Raw genomic sequence first — 18,255 nt, forward strand, 5'->3', positions numbered from 1 at the left:
GTAGGAATGATCGACTCATGGTCCTGACAAAGTGTTGTTATTTTTCAGGTCAATCAGAAATCCAATATGGCCACCACAGCCGCTATTTTGTAAATACCTATTCTAAACTTAAAAACAATTTCTAATAGGCCGATCTTATTTAAAATCGGTCTAGGAATGATCAGCTCATGGTCCTGACAAAGTTAAGTTAACATTATACTTAACTACTTTTTACTCAAATTGGTACATATTTCAACAACAAAAATAAATACTGTAGGACTCAGGTGACCGTTAAGGCCCATGGGCCTCATGTATAAATCATTACAGTGTAATAGCTAGCGGGGGCCGGTAGGGGACATGTATTGCTTTAGCAATACTCAGTATGCTTGTTTATTTCATTTTCCAGTTTATTCAAATAAATAGTACGTTGTAATACTATTTTTTTTTTAAACCACATTGATTCTTTAAAATATCATTTGATCCCTTATACAGCTGTAAGGTACAAATAAATACTTACAGATTTGGTTATTCAGCAAATGACTAAGATATATATACTTATTAGGGTGTTGTTAAATTTTAACTAATTTAGATAAATTTCTACCTGATTGTAATGTTCCAAAATTAAACAATGTAGAATCTTTATCTTTAGAAGGTAATATAACTTTACTGAAGCGTCACATACTTTAAAACGCATGAAAAATAATAAAAGCTCCGGGTCTGACGGATTTACAGTAGAATTTTTTAAGTGTTTTTGGAAACAACTAGGTAAATTTGTTTTAAGATCTATTAATTATGCATATATAAATGGAAACTTATCTATAACTCAAAAACAAGGAATTATTACATGTATACCAAAAGGTGATAAACCAAGGCAATTTCTTAAAAATTGGAGACCTATTTGTCTTTTGAATATTGTTTACAAAATTGCATCTGGCTCAATAGCTTCTAGATTAAAAACTATTTTAGATAAATTAATTAACACTGACCAGACAGGATTTATTGCAGGCAGATTTTTAGGGGAAAATACACGATTAATTTACGATATAATGCAGTATACAGAGGACAATGATATAGATGGGATGCTTTTGATTGTTGATTTTGAAAAGGCATTTGATTCTGTTAGTTGGGAGTTTATTGAAAATGTATTTAAATATTTTAATTTTGGTGAGGATATTAGAAGTTGGATAAAAACACTACATAAAAATTCTATGTCTGCAATTAATCAAGGTGGTAATCTCTCATCTTTTTTTGAAATTAAGAGGGGTTGCCGTCAAGGTGATCCGATAGCTCCATACATTTTTATTTTGTGTTCAGAAATACTTGCAATTAGACTTAAAATAATAATTATATTAGGGGTATAAATATAGACAACTCTCCACTACTTCTCTCACAATATGCAGATGATACCTCTTTCATTTTAGATGGAACGAAACAATCATTAAAAGAATCAATAAAAGAGCTTAATTTATCTGCAAAAATTTCTGTTCTTAAATAAATAAAAGTAAAACACAAGTTATATGGATAGGCAGTAAAAAGTACAGTGATGAGATATATTATCCGGAATGGAACCTGCAATGGGGAAGTCAAAAATTTATGGTATTAGGTATAGAATTTCATATAGATTTACATCAAATCCCTAAATTAAACTATGATAAAAGATTAGTGAAACTTAAGTCAATGATTAAGAATTGGAGTAGACGAATATTAACACCAATAGGAAGAATACAAATAATTAAATCATTATTAATATCCCAATTTGATCATCTATTTATCCCCTTACCAAATCCAGATGAAAATTTTATTAAAAAATTAAATTCAGAAAGTTTTAAATTTCTTATGGAAAAGTAAAGTAGATAAAACAAAACGGGAAATAACCATCAAAAGCTATCAGGAAGGGGGTCTTAAAATGATACACATCAAGTCTTTTATTGAAGCCTTGAGACTTACTTGGATACGTAGGTTGCTTACATCAGGGGGTAAATGGCAAGTGTTATTTAAAAAATATGTTAATAAGGACATTTTATTTAATTGTGGTTCAGAATACTTATCGATTATTCAAGGCAATCGTAAAAACCTTTTTTGCTTAAACCCTGTCTTTGCCAAAATATGAACATATAACTATCAAATTTTCTTATATAAACGTGTACTTCTAAATACTTATCTGTAAAACTCCTTGAACTTTCAGACACATCTATATAGCTTCTTTATTTCTCAATCTGCTCTAACCTCTTTTCTATCACTTCTAAACAATGCTTTTATATAACGGACACAATTTAGCTGTAATTTAATTATATATAAACATAATTAATTATTAATTATACCTGGAAAAATGAAGTTTATTATAAATGAATATTTAATGAATGAATGGTAATGTGTGAGAGGATTTTTTTTTTAACTTATTGTACTATGTCATTTATTTATTTATGTATTATTGAAAGATCAGTTCAATTAATATTATATCAAATACTACATGGAACAGCTTGTTAATACATGTATTATCAAAAATATAAAACTGAAGAAAAATTTAAGAGGTAAAAATATATTTGTGAATATTTATATAAGCATATGTACAGGTAGATTCACTTCTTGAAACTCAGACACTTTTTAAGAAAAAGACCATAATCCCTATCAAAACAAGTTGTCCTACAGGTAAATTAAAAATGTATGCGTTCAGGGAATCAGCCCTCCATCCAGTGGGGGTCAGTTGCTAATTAATATCTGATGACACGTGGGTATTAGCATTAAACAGCCACATAAGAGCTGTCAGTTCATTACAATCGAAAACATGGAAATGTAAGTCGTGACTATAAAATTGAAACCGGACACTGACATTGAATCCGGAATTTATTTTTTCGTCATTGGAATGTGATTTAGTGTTAATAAAACATAATATTAACACAAGAAAGCAAATTTATTCACAATTACCTATATAAAAATAATGTAAGTTTTAAGTAAGGGTTTATTGTCTCGTCGCCACCAAGTGGAAGCGAGACTAAGGTGTTGCTCGACGATGGTGGCGTCAACATTAAGTTTTTGTGTGCAAGTTAGTTTCTCTGAAAGTTTAAGTGCTACACCAACCAAACTTAGACCATAGATGCATCTTCAGGTAATACAACTCCGCCCATGCATCAAAAGCTGGATGCTGTCTTCCTTTCATGGTCCATTGACTTTGTCAGCATCTCCATCAACATTAACTTTTTGCGTTTAAGTTAGAACTACCAGCAGATAGTGAGGAACTGCCTTTGTCACAGAAACAAGAGGCAGATGAGGATATTCAACTTGTTAGAACTTGGGTACTTGACAAGAAACGACCACCATTCAATGCTATTGCTGGCAGGAATATCACTGTGCGATCATTATGGATGCAGTTTGAGGCTTTGTTTGTCAAAGACAACCTATTATACAGAGGAAGTTCTAACGGGAATCCACAGGTTGTTCTACCACGAAAAGAACGAAGGACCGTCCTTTCTCATACGCATGACAACAAGACAGCCGGTCACTTGGGAATGAAGAAAACTCTAGCAAAGATTAGACAAACGTTTTACTGGCCTGGGCTTAAAGGCGATGTCAAACGATATGTAGCTGGATGTGTACCGTGTTGTCGAGGAAAGTCTCCTACCAAAGCAAAAAGAGCGCCAATGCAACTGGTCAAAGCAGGGTTTCCTATGGAACGAATAGGAATAGACATCCTCTGTGAATTACCCCAAACCGACCAAGGAAACAGACACATATTGGTGATATCAGATTATTATACCAAGTGGACTGAATGCTTCGCCATGAGGGACATGGAAGCCAAGACTGTTGCAAGAATTCTGGTTGAAGAAGTAATTTGTAGGTTTGGTGTACCCAGCACCATTCATTCAGATCAGGGTTCTCAATTCGAGAGTGCTCTTTTCCAGGAAATGTGCAAGCTCTTAGAGATTAAGAAAACACGAACGACCCCTTACCACCCAAAGTCGGATGGAATGGTCGAACGATTTAACAAAACGTTAGTCAACATGTTAAAAGGTTTTGTTAATGACCAACAAACCGACTGGGACCTGCACTTACCATACGTGACTATGGCTTACAGGTCAGCTGAACATGAAACAACGGCTAACACCCCAAACTTCATGATGTTGGGCAGGGAGACCAGCACCCCATTGGATATCCAGTATTCAATGCCTCGGGATATCAAAGTCATACCCCAAAATATGTGGGCTTGGCGGCTGAAAGAGAAGATGGAGGATGCCCATCATATGGTGAGACAGCATGTGAAAGGAGCCATGTTGAGACAGAAGAAGAATCATGACTCCAAGCTGTCCTGGCAGAACTTCAAACCAGGCAATGAAGTTTTTGTGTTCTTTCCGAATGTAAAGGTGGGACGAAGTCACAAGTTATCAAGTCGGTGGAGAGGACCGTACAAGGTGCTAACTAAGTTGACAGACGTCACCTGCAGAGTGCGTTGCGGACGCAAGGGGAAGTCACAGGTCATCCATGCGGACCGTATGAAGTTACGGGAGGGTCAGGTCATGAGTGGTGAAAATACCCAAGAAGCGAGAGAGTTAAGGGATCGACCAACACAGGTCGATGAGAGTTGTTTCAGCTACTGGAAAGTAGGGGATGCTGCGTCATCTAGAGAAATGAATGGGAGTGTGATGGAAGATGCTCATATGGAGGTGGAGAATGATGTGAATAACAGTGATTCAGTCAGAAATGGAGAGAAAACGTTTGAGAACAACTCCAGACAAACACGCACTCGACGACCACCTCAGTGGCATTCTAGTTACACTTCAGAATATTAGGTAGATCTGTTATCACTATATGAGGGTAACATTTGCTGTTGTAGAAGAATCATAGTGTATATTTTTGATTGATGTCATTACATCTTGAAGAGTTCAGTACCAGAGTTATTTTATTTCTATAACGCGAGGACGCGTTGTTCTCGGAGGCGTGGGTAATGTGATGAATGTACATATCGTAATCCTACCTTCGCTGATTTAGCATATTATTCAGGTTAGATACGTTGATCTGTTGGCGTTAATCATTTGTGTTATGTCTCCGTAATTCGAACGCTTAGAAGACAGATAGTTTTCGAGGTACAATCAAAACGTACAGGTGATTATACCTCACTCACCGCTAGGTGTCGCTAGGATAGCAAGAGGGTATAAATAGGCAGAATCCAGCGACAATCGGGCCAGTTCTGTTCTGATCTCGGCGTGTGTACAGCAGTGACAGATCGCAAGTACCTAATATATGCGAGACCGGCTTTGTGTTGGAAAGATAGAAGTGACTGAATAAGTCTTGCCTTGATCCACACACTGCATGGAAGATATATTAAATAAACGATTGAGTGCTGTAGCGAGATACCGTTAGACAGAAGGTGTCACGGGCATAGGCTGTGCAGTGCTAGTCGCGACCAGGCTAGTCGTGACTAGGTATAGTCGTTAGTGCTAGTCGTGACTAGGGGTAGTCGCGACCAGGCTAGTCGTGACTAGGTATAGTCGTTAGAGCTAGTCGTGACTAGGGATAGTCGTGGTCATTAGAGAGTGCCGTAGTTGTATACTAGTATAAGGCTGTCGTGATCGGCGCGACTAGGTCATATAGCTAGGTAGCTGACTATAGGGCAACTATAGTGACTAGGGCTAGCCGCGACTAGGTAGTCGAGTTGTGTACTGCCTGGATTGTACGGTAGTGTGTGTAGTGTGTTATATTGATACAGAGCAGATAGCTTTGGTAATAGTTCTATAGTCGTGCAGTAATTATTCTGTTCATATCATGTATTAAGCATTAGGTAATAGGTATGCTGGTTACAAGGTAGTAACACATATTTGTATATATTTGCAACTGTAGTGTAGTTATAATTAAGCTTACAGCACAGGGATCCTTAGAAGTGACTAGGGTACGGACCCCGGAACGTTACATATCCACTATGTTTTGAGATATATCTTTTAAACTGGATTAACATCTTTTAATTATCCTTTTTTTGTCTTTGATAGAAGTATTGTGATATATTTACTTTTAAATGTTGATAGCTATATCTGCACCAAATGTCACGTGTAAACCTCCCTAAAATTCTTTAAAATATTAGAAAGTCTCCAATTTTGGTTCCAACAAAGTAATTAGGGACTTCAGAAGGACACAAAAGTGATATAACTATGTTATATGCAGTATTATTTCGGTGTTAAATGTCTCACAAATTTCTCACTAATTCAGAGAAAAAAATCACACTAATTTTGACCAAATCTCATTAAACAATTCACTAATCTCACTATTTTGCAGCAGAAAGTTATGGCATACATTGTATTTGGAATAAAGAACATTGAACACTGATTAGAAACCTGATATGAGTTAGTGGTAAAAATGCAAAGTATCTATGATGAGGGTGAACAAATGTTTAGTTAATTAAGTGCTATCTGTGGATGAGCATACACGGTAGAAGGCGAAATCTCACAGATTTTAACGTGCGATAATGTCTCACATCGTGCGATAATGTCTCACATCGTGCGACATAAAGTTACAGAAAGTCCTCAAAGCCTCATAACATTTTGATAATCAATCCCTGAACTATTTGCCCTTAGCTGTTAAAGTTGTACGAGATTCTACATGTATATCTATGTTTTGAGTAATAATTGATAATTTCTGTTCTCAAGTGCTCTTCTGATAACTTCTGAATATTCAACTGATGTCAGCCGACATGTGAGTTGATCTAAGTGTATTTTTCATTAGATAGTTGTAATTAATCTCCAATGTAAATGAAATTTAATAGATTCATAATGTAGATTTTGTTTGATCATTTTTCAGTGATATTTGGGAGTCAGTTATTTGAGTCCTGCTGGTCTCATGCTTTTCCTGTTGGACTCGCCAACATTCTGAGGACGTTGATTTGTTGGCGTTAATCATTTGTGCTATGTCTCTGTAATTCAAACGCTTAGAAGACAGATAGTTTTAGAGGTACAATTAAAACGTACCGGTGGTTATATTATACCTCACTCACCACTAGGTGTCACTCAGATAGTCAAAAAGTATAAATAGGCAGAATCCAGAAATAATCGGCTCCAGTAATTTAGGGAAGTCGTGACTAGGTATAATTGTGTAGAGCTGGTCGCGACCAGAGTAGTCGTGACTAGGGTAGTCGCAATCAGGGTAGTTGTGACTAGGGAAGTCGTGACTAGGTATAGTTGTATAGAGCTGGTCGCGACCAGAGTAGTCGTGACTAGGTATAGTTGTGTAGAGCTGGTCGCGACCAGGGTTGCGTGACTAGGTATAGTTGTGTAGAGCTGGTCGCGACCAGGGTAGTTGTGACTAGAGAAGTCGTGACTAGGTATAGTTGTGTCGAGCTGGTCGCGACCAGGGTAGTCGTGACTAGGTATAGTTGTGTAGTAATTAGTCTGTTCATGTCATGTATTAAGCACTAGGTATGCTGATTACAAGGTTGTAACACATATTTGTATATATTTGCAACTGTAGTATATTTTAAGCCTTACATCACAGGGATCCTTAGAAGTGACTAGGGTACGGACCCCGCAATGTTACACTGTAATACTCACAGATTGGTCTCTCATGAAATCTGGCATCTATATGTATGAAATATATTTTCAATTATAGTATATCAATTCAATCTTCTTGTAATATGATGTATATGTACATGTAACTGTTCTGTTTCACTGTGTCTTGAAAAAGGAGCGGGTCGCTCCGAAAATTTGACAACCTAAACTTGTCCACACTGTTGGAATTACTTCTTTGCCCCATATGAAATCTCAGGTGTGTATTTGGCAGGGTGTGTGAGCATGTCACCTCTCCCTAAAAGAGATAATATTAATCAGCCAGAGGTTTAAGATTACAACTACATGTACAAGTACCACTCCGCCTTTTACCCCTAATTCTAGCACATGCCTTCCATAGATCTCACAGATACGTTAAGTTACCTTCAGACCTGTGATGACCCAACGGATGATTATACCTTCGCCTGGCGAGTCGTCAAGGGTAAATATGGATCTGGCCAAACCTGTCCAAACTGCCTCACCTCTCTACAGACTTCTTATCTGATTGTAACAAAACTTCACATAGGTATTCACAAACATCACCTCTTCTGCAGTCAAAAACCAGGTCACTGCTACTATAAATAGAGTTTGATAGAAATTGATCTACAGACAACTTTCTTTTCCTGTCATCATGAAATTTCAGACAACATGTTCATAGATATCACCTTCTGCAGTCAAAAACTAGGTCACTGTTATTGTAACAGCTTGAAGTGCGATGGTACTAGTGTCGTCTATGATATGCTAGCTGGTTTATGTAAGCTACACATTTTCCATTTCAAGCTTTGATAGCTTAACTAAGAGGCATTTATTGTTTGAAACGCTCATTTGGATGCCTTCATTAAGAGGCTTACCCGACCTCTCATTATGAAATCATCTTATTCTAAGATATTCTATCAAGTAGTTTTATAAATATTCCACTAATTTGATATATAAGAACAATAAAATAAAATTGTAGAGTGTAAATCACCAAACATTTTTTAAATTGACCATCTAGAATAAATGTAGTTTAAGGGATAGTCTTGCCTATTGTTTTCTTTTCTATTTTTTTGCATTACATATTAGATAATGTAACGCCTGCCAGTGCTGGCTTCTCATTCTGAAACAAGGGACATTCTCAGAGTAGTCAATTGTTTTTGTAAATAATTCATGAAGCTGACAATTAAGTGTAACAAAGAGAAAAATATTACAGATTATAAATCATGAAACTGTTTTTAAATTGACCATGTAGAAAAAGTGATACATTTGTTCATTTTGATAACATACCGGTAACTCACTAATGATGAGTACCCAGGTACGGCTGCTGTCGATTATATTTTGGAAGTCCCCTTAAGTATAGTAACACTTAACAATGAACTTGATGGCATCAAAGTAGACTTAGGACATAGGTGCACCTCAAATTCAATAAAAGAAAGATACACATTTATTTTCATCTCTGTAGTATGTATCTGGGTTGGCAAACTTGTGATTCTCACATATTCTTTTTGTCTAGTGGGGAACCAACAAAGAAATGATACAAGAATTAACATCAACCAATGATTATATCTTATTGGCAGGTGGTCCCTGTTAGAAGTCTCAACATCAGAAAGTTACAGCGATGACGTGCAGGCCTACGCAGCAGGGTTGGTGGAGGGATATCTTACAGCAGACTTCATTAAGATGCAATGGTATAACACCATAGAGGGCTACTGTGACAAACCATATACGGCCTACTGTACACGTCTTCAGGCCTACCTCCAACAAAACCTCGACTGGATGAATAGGATGATCAGTAAATCCAAAGCAGACCCTTACTGGAATCAGGTAATTACACATTAACAAACCTCACCTATCTAGTGCCAGAGGTTCTAACAGTTTCTAACACGAACATGTGACTGAATGAAACTTGATTTAAGGGTGAAATATTAGAAGTGTGTTATTGTTTGGTCAGCTTCAATTCTAAACTAGTACTGGTGTATGTTTGATGTTTCCAGTTTTAATTATGGAAATATTTTCAGAATCAAATTTTCTCTTAATATGTTATTAAGTTTAAGGCTGTATGTTACATATACAGTATGCATTATAGGTATTACTTTTGCAAGAATTATCGCCCTTAAAAGGTTTTGTTTTAAGTTATTTGATGGATATTTTCTGCAATCAGCCGATTTCAGCTCTTTTTTTTATTAGTTTACTTTTATAAAATCAATTGCTGTATTATCACTGTATTTCGGAGTACCATTCACTGTAAGGCTTTAGGTTATGTATAATTCAGAGTACCATTCACTGTGAGGCTTTAGGTTACGTATAATTCAGAGTACCATTCACTTTGAGGCTTTAGGTTATGTATAATCCAGAGTACCATTCCCTGTGAGGCTTTAGGTTATGTATAATCCAGAGTACATAATTCAGAGTACCATTCACTGTGCGGCTTTAGGTTATGTATAATCCAGAGTACCATTCACTGTAAGCCTTTAGGTTATGCATAATTCAGAGTACCATTCACTGTGAGGATTTAGGTTATGTATAATTCAGAGAACCATTCACCCTAAGGCTTTAGGTGCCTACTTGTCATATTATAGTATTAGGCCTGTAAGGTGCCTACTTGTCATATAGTATTTGGCCTGTAAGGTGCCTACGGGTCATATAGTATTTGGCCTGTAAGGTGCCTGCTGGTCATATAGTATTTTGCCTGTAAGGTGCCTACTGTTCATATAGTATTTGGCCTGTAAGGTGCCTACTGGTCATATAATGTATAATTCAGAGTACCATTCACCGTAAGGCTTTAGGTTATGTATAATTCATAGTACCATTCACTGTGAGGCCTTAGGTTATGTATAATTCAGAGTCCCATTCACCCTAAGGCTTTAGGTGCCTACTTGTCATATTATAGTATTAGGCCTGTAAGGTGCCTACTTGTCATATAGTATTTGGCCGGTAAGGTGCCTGCTGGTCATATAGTATTTGGCCTGTAGGGTGCCTACTTGTCATATAGTATTTGGCCTGTAAGGTGCCTACGGGTCATATAGTATTTGGCCTGTAGGGTGCCTACTTGTCATATAGTATTTGGCCTGTAAGGTGCCTGCTGGTCATATAGTATTTGGCCTTTAAGGTGCCGACTGGTCATATAGTATTTGGCCTGTAAGGTGCCTGCTTGTCCTATAGTATTTAGCCTGTAAGGTGCCTACTTGTCATATAGTATTTGGCCGGTAAGGTGCCTGCTGGTCATATAGTATTTTGCCTGTAAGGTGCCTGCTGGTCATATAGTATTTTGCCTGTAAGGTGCCTACTGTTCATATAGTATTTGGCCTGTAAGGTGCCTACTGGTCATATAGCATTTGGCCTATAACGTGTCTACTGGTCATATAGTAGTTGGCCTGTAAGGTGCCTGCTGGTCATATAGTATTTGGCCTGTAGGGTGCCTACTTGTCATATAGTATTTGGCCGGTAAGGTGCCTGCTGGTCATATAGTATTTTGCCTGTAAGGTGCCTGCTGGTCATATAGTATTTTGCCTGTAAGGTGCCTGCTGGTCATATAGTATTTTGCCTGTAAGGTGCCTACTGTTCATATAGTATTTGGCCTGTAAGGTGCCTACTGGTCATATAATGTATAATTCAGAGTACCATTCACTGTGCGGCTTTAGGTTATGTATAATCCAGAGTACCATTCCCTGTGAGGCTTTAGGTTATGTATAATTCAGAGAACCATTCACCCTAAGGCTTTAGGTGCCTACTTGTCATATTATAGTATTAGGCCTGTAAGGTGCCTACTTGTCATATAGTATTTGGCCGGTAAGGTGCCTGCTGGTCATATAGTATTTGGCCTGTAAGGTGCCTACGGGTCATATAGTATTTGGCCTGTAAGGTGCCTACTGGTCATATAATGTATAATTCAGAGTACCATTCGCCCTAAGGCTTTAGGTTATGTATAATCCAGAGGACCATTCACTGTGAGGCTTTAGGGTATGTATAATTCAGAGTACCATTCACCGTAAGCCTTTAGGTTATAATTCAGAGTACCATTCACTGTGAGGATTTAGGTTATGTATAATTCAGAGAACCATTCACTGTGAGGCTTTAGGGTATGTATAATTCAGAGTACCATTCACCGTAAGCCTTTAGGTTATAATTCAGAGTACCATTCACTTTGAGGCTTTAGGTTATGTATAATCCAGAGTACATAATTCAGAGTACCATTCACTGTGCGGCTTTAGGTTATGTATAATCCAGAGTACATAATTCAGAGTACCATTCACTGTGCGGCTTTAGGTTATGTATAATCCAGAGTACCATTCCCTGTGAGGCTTTAGGTTATGTATAATTCAGAGTACCATTCACCATAAGGCTTTAGGTTATGTATAATCCAGAGTACCATTCACTGTGAGGCTTTAGGTTATGTATAATCCAGAGTACCATTCACTGTGAGGCTTTAGGTTATGTATAATTCAGAGTACCATTCACCCTAAGGCTTTAGGTGCCTACTTGTCATATTATAGTATTAGGCCTGTAAGGTGCCTACTTGTCATATAGTATTTGGCCTGTAAGGTGCCTTCTTGTCATATAGTATTTGGCCGGTAAGGTTCCTACTGGTCATATAGTATTTGGCCTGTAAGGTGCCTACTTGTCATCTAGTATTTGGCCTGTAAGGTGCCTACTTGTCATATTGTATTTGGCCTGTAAGGTGCCTACTGGTCATATAGTATTTGGCCTGTAAGGTGCCTACTTGTCATATAGTATTTGGCCTTGAAGGTGCCTGCTGGTCATATAGTATTTGGCCAGTAAGGTGCCTACTTGTCCTATAGTATTTGACCTGTAAGGTGCCAGCTTGTCCTATAGTATTTAGCCTGTAAGGTGCCTACTTGTCATATAGTATTTGGCCTTGAAGGTGCCTGCTGGTCATATAGTATTTGGCCTGTAAGGTGCCTACTTGTCATATAGTATTTGGCCTGTAAGGTGCCTGCTTGTCCTATAGTATTTAGCCTTTAAGGTGCCTACTTGTCATATAGTATTTGGCCTGTAAGGTGCCTTCTTGTCATATAGTATTTGGCCGGTAAGGTGCCTACTTGTCATATAGTATTTGGCCTGTAAGGTGCCTTCTGGTCATATAGTATTTGGCCTGTAAGGTGCCTGCTTGTCCTATAGTATTTAGCCTGTAAGGTGCCTACTTGTCATATAGTATTTGGCCGGTAAGGTGCCTACTTGTCATATAGTATTTGGCCTATCAGGTGCCTACTGGACATATAGTATTTTGCCTGTAAGGTGCCTACTTGTCATATAGTATTTGGCCTGTAAGGTGCGGGGGTGTCCTATAGTATTTGGCCTATAACGTGTCTACTGGGCATATAGTATTTGGCCTGTAAGGTGCCTACTTGTCCTATAGTATTTGGCCTTTAAGGTGCCTACTGGTCATATAGGATTTGGCCTGTAAGGTGCCTACTTGTTATATAGTATTTGGCCTGTAAGGGGCCTACTTGTCCTATAGTATTTGGCCTATAACGTGTCTAATGGTCATATAGTATTTGGCCTGTAAGGTGCCTACTTTTCATATAGTATTTGGCCTGTAAGGTGCCTACTTGTTATATAGTATTTGGCCTGTAAGGTGCCTACTTGTCCTATAGTATTTGGCCTTTAAGGTGCCTACTGGTCATATAGGATTTGGCCTGTAAGGTGCCTACTTGTCCTATAGTATTTGCCCTGTAAGGTGCCTGCTTGTCCTATAGTATTTAGCCTGTAAGGTGCCTACTTGTCATATAGGATTTGGCCTGTAAGGTGCCTACTTGTCCTATAGTATTTGACCTGTAAGGTGCCTGCTTGTCCTATAGTATTTAGCCTTTAAGGTGCCTACTTGTCATATAGTATTTGGCCTGTAAGGTGCGGGGGTGTCCTATAGTATTTGGCCTATAACGTGTCTACTGGGCATATAGTATTTGGCCTGTAAGGTGCCTACTTGTCCTATAGTATTTGGCCTTTAAGGTGCCTACTGGTCATATAGGATTTGGCCTGTAAGGTGCCTACTTGTTATATAGTATTTGGCCTGTAAGGTGCCTACTTGTCATCTAGTATTTGGCCTGTAAGGTGCCTACTTGTCATATAGTATGTGGCCTGTAAGGTGCCTACTTGTCATATAGTATTTGGCCTGTAAGATGGTGGACATTGGTGAATTACCAGAGTATTTTTCAAATGAATGACTTTGACATACTTTCAATGTCACGGTGGCAATTTTGTAAAAATCTTATAATTAAAGAGTCTTGTTCTTGATCCATTAGGCCCAGAGTAGCTTGCTTGAATAATGATATTCTAATATAATAATAAAGCTTGACCAATTTTTTAGGAAACAAAAACCAATTATACAATTAATCTCTAAACAACTTCTAAAAAAGACTGAATTTATTTTAGTTGTCCTGTGATTTGCTGGTGTGAAAGGATATTTTTTTGTCTTAATAAATGACCTTGACCCTCTTTGGTCATGGGTCAAATGTACGAGAAAGTTAAAACAACTTGAGAGGCCCTGGCTAGAGTACAGTAATATGAAGCCTGTTGCTTGCTGGGATTACACATTTGTTTTATATTTGACCTTTATCCATTTTGAAGGTCACAGAATTGTGGTGAATAGCTTGTTTACATGTAGGTGAGTGGTGCAGGCCCATCAGGCCTCTTGTTTAAAAAGAACTAAAGAAAGTGAAGTTTTATTTTAAAAATAATACTGTTAATTATTCTATTATTTTGTACATTTTCAATTCTGCAGGTGAAACTGTATCTGTTACAAGTGAGCGGAGTTTCCAGCGGCTATTTCTACCCCCAGGTACATGTGATAGGACAACCTACAACTAAGCTCGACCCTATGGGCATGTAGTAAGTACAAGCTTAGGTATTTCTACCCCCAGGTACATGTGATAGGACAACCTTCAACTAAGCTCGACCCTATGGGCATGTAGTAAGTACAATCTTAGGTATTTCTACCCCAGGTACATGTGATAGGACAACCTACAGCTAAGCTCCACCCTTTGGGCATGTAGTAAGTACAATCTTAGGTATTTCTACCCCCAGGTACATGTGATAGGACAACCTACAACTAATCTCCACCCTATGGGCCTGTAGTAAGTACAAGCTCAGGTACAGTGTGGTGAGCTGTATATGTTACACAGTTCTACAAAACCTTCACAATTAAAACAGCATTAAAAATTAGTCTAAGACGGCCCATTGTCTATATGGCTTCAAAAATAAGATGGCCTTGAAAAAAGGCTGTCTTTAAAAATAGACCAACAATTCCTTAAAGCTGGGACTGTGAAATTATACCTTAATGATTACAAAGAAATGGTGACAGAGAAATCATACTCTAGAGGGTGACAGAGAAATCATACACTAGAGGGCGACAGGGAAATCATACTCTAGAGGGAGACAGAGAAATCATACCCTAGAGGGTGACAGAAAAATCATACCCTAGAGGGTGACAGAGAAATCATACCATAATGGTTACAGAGAAATCATACCCTAGAGGGTGACAGGAAAATCATAACCTACAGGGTGACAGAGAAATCATACACTAGAGGGTGACAGAGAAATCATACACTAGAGGGTGACAGAAAAATCCGACCCTAGAGGGTGACGGAGAAATCATACCCTAGATGGTAACTAATAGAATCTTCCCCTACATCGAGGGTGTGACAGAGACATCTCCAGCCCGAGGGGTGATGTTTTTTTTGGTTGTCTAACCCGAGGCTATCTCCCCCTAGGGGGTGACAAGCTGCTCTTTCCCGGCTAAAATGGGAGACACACCTGTGAAGGGTGGGAGAAAGTGTAATTATACTCTATAGGGTGACAGAGATATCTTAAGCAGGGAAATGAAGTGGCAGCTGGATCTTTGACTTCGGGAGAAAACAAATCTCCATGGTTACCAAATTTGTCATAAGCCTGTGAACAATATAGATTCCATAAAAAATATGTAAATTTTGAAAGTTGTACATTTTTGCCTATACATGTATATTTAGTGTGTAAACCAATTGTATTAAATGTTATATTATTACAATGTAGAGATACTGAGAATGTTCCCCATTTTTTCAAGTTTTATGCAGATCAGTGGTGACTTGGAGGACCTAGAGGGGGCACTCCACAAACCCACCAAGTCTCACGTACTTGGATCAGGCTCTTGCTCTGCACTTGTCAAATTACTTCCTGGTGCCAAGGACTTGTTTGTGAGCCACGACACCTGGAGCAGTTACATGAGCATGTTGAGGGTTCTCAAGAAATATGACCTCCCTTTCCACGACTCCCAAGGTAATATTGTCTGTCTTTACACGGCTCTGAAGATATTTATCTCTCTTTTCACGACACCCAGGGTAATTGTCTGCCTTAACACAGCTCTCAAGATATTTATCTCCACTTTCACGACTCCCAGGGTAATAATCTGCATTTACACAGCTCTCAAGATATTTATCTCCCTTTCCACGACTCCCAGGGTAATATTGTCTGTCTTAACACTGCTCTCAAGATGTTCATCTGTCTTTCCTTAACTCCCAGGGTAATTTGATGCCAGGACTGTGTAGTTATCTCTAATGATGAAATTTGTAAATTATTTGAAAGTTTGTGTGAGTATTGAAGGATTAATTCCTCTGTTGTCAGGAAAGATTGTACCTGCCCAGACGATGAGTTTTTCTTCCTACCCAGGGTCAGTGATGTCTGGGGATGATTACTACCTCCTCAGTTCTGGACTAGTAAGTATATCTCCTCAGTTCTGGACTGGTAAGTATATCTCCTCAGTTCTGGACTAGTAAGTGTATCTCCTCAGTTCTGGACTAGTAAGTATATCTCCTCAATTCTGGACTAGTAAGTATATCTCCTCAGTTCTGAACTAGTAAGTATATCTCCTCAGTTCTGGACTAGTAAGTGTATCTCCTCAGTTCTGGACTAGTAAGTATATCTTCTCAGTTCTGGACTAGTAAGTATATCTCCTCAGTTATGGACTAGTAAGTATATCTCCTCAGTTCTGGACCAGTAAGTATATCTCCTCAGTTCTGGACTAGTAAGTGTATCTCCTCAGTTCTGGACTAGTAAGTATATCTCTTCAGTTCTGGACTAGTAAGTATATCTCCTCAGTTGTGGACTAGTAAGTATATCTCCTCAGTTCTGGACCAGTAAGTATATCTCCTCAGTTCTGGACTAGTAAGTGTATCTCCTCAGTTCTGGACTAGTAAGTATATCTCCTCAATTCTGGACTAGTAAGTATATCTCCTCAGTTCTGGAATAGTAAGTATATCTCCTCAGTTCTGGACTAGTACGTATATCTCCTCAGTTCTGGACTAGTAAGTATACCTCCTCAGTTCTGGACTAGTAAGTATATCTCTTCAGTTCTGGACTAGTAAGTATATCTCCTCAGTTCTGGACCAGTAAGTATATCTCCTCAGTTCTGGACTAGTAAGTGTATCTCCTCAGTTCTGGACTAGTAAGTATATCTCGTCAGTTCTGGACTAATAAGTATATCTCGTCAGTTCTGGACTAGTAAGTATATCTCGTCAGTTCTGGACTAGTAAGTATATCTCCTAAGTCCCGGTCTAGTAAGTATATCTCCTAAGTCCTGGTCTAGTAAGTATATCTCCTAAGTCCTGGTCTAGTAAGTATATCTCCTCAGTTCTGGACTAGTAAGTATATCTCCTTAGTTCTGATGATATTTTGCTATTAGCCTGGTGGAATAAAGGGCCTCCAAGTTGGTTCAAAATAATTACTTTGACCCACCTTCAAGGTCACTAGGGTCAATTATTTCAAAATAATCAAATAACTTTTTGGGAATAACCAAAAGGCCCAGAGTAATGTATCTGGTAAGGAGAGAACTGGTATGGAAGGGCTAGCAAGTTTGTTCTAATTAATGACCTTCACTCATATTTAAGGTCACAGGGTGTAAAATACGTTAAAACTTTCACTGACTTCTTCTGATTTACAAAAAAAGCATAAGGTCACGATATTTAGCCAGTAGCATGTTCTGATGAATAGCTATCAAGATTGTTGATATGAATGACCTTGACCCCCTTTCAAGGTCACATATTGTCAAATATGTATAAACCTATAAATTATCTCATCTCAATAAACAAAAGGTCTGAAGTGATGATATTTGGCAAGTCGAATGCTGGGATCAAGGGCTATTAATTTAATGACCTTGTTTGACTTTTAAGGTCACAGAGGTCAAATATGTATTAGTCATAGATACTGATATATAGCTTGTAGCTTTATTTTAAGGTTACAAGTGTGAGATTTGTAGCAGGTGTGACACAGGCCTATTGGGCCCCTTGTTAGAACATGAGAGCAATATTATCGTTATGATACATGTGTAACCCTGTGGTACTCTCCTCGTGACGATTTGCTTAGGCTCCATCTTTTTTAATAAGAAAGCATTATAATTTCATATCTAATTTAACAATTAAATATTTTTATTTTGGTGAATACGTATATACATATTTTTAAGCTATTATACATTATTGTAATGCTTTGTGCCTTTAGGGCGAAGTGTAACAGAATACATGAAAAAAACTTGTCATGCTACAAACTGCTGTGCTTTTTAGCTCACCTGGCATGAAGTATCAGTTGAGCTTATGGTATGGTGTGTTGTCTAGATCTGTAATCCGTTGTCTGTCTGTCGTCTGTCATCCATCCACTGTCCGTCGACTTTTTCTTCGAGGACTTCTTCTTAAGAACTCGAGGATCTAGGGCCGTCATATTTGACCAGTACCTACCAGGGAAGGAGTGCTATAAAAGTTCAAATAAATGACCTTTATGTAGCTTCAAGGTAACA

The 18,255-nt window shown here is 38.1% G+C and overlaps 1 protein-coding gene across 1 annotated transcript in view; it reads left to right on the forward strand.

The window, feature by feature from the left end:
• LOC110456007 (putative phospholipase B-like 2) overlaps nucleotides 1–18,255 on the forward strand; it is a 39,946-nt gene that overhangs the window by 3,358 nt on the left and 18,333 nt on the right. The window contains exons 2-5 of the mRNA XM_021506517.1: nucleotides 9,056–9,302; nucleotides 14,221–14,327; nucleotides 15,538–15,749; nucleotides 16,095–16,186. Of these exons, the coding sequence (XP_021362192.1) occupies nucleotides 9,056–9,302; nucleotides 14,221–14,327; nucleotides 15,538–15,749; nucleotides 16,095–16,186 (658 nt within the window). The remainder of the gene's footprint in view (nucleotides 1–9,055; nucleotides 9,303–14,220; nucleotides 14,328–15,537; nucleotides 15,750–16,094; nucleotides 16,187–18,255) is intronic.

This window comes from Mizuhopecten yessoensis, unplaced genomic scaffold (genome assembly GCF_002113885.1).
Source record: "Mizuhopecten yessoensis strain PY_sf001 unplaced genomic scaffold, ASM211388v2 scaffold8463, whole genome shotgun sequence".
Lineage (NCBI taxonomy): Eukaryota > Metazoa > Mollusca > Bivalvia > Pectinida > Pectinidae > Mizuhopecten > Mizuhopecten yessoensis.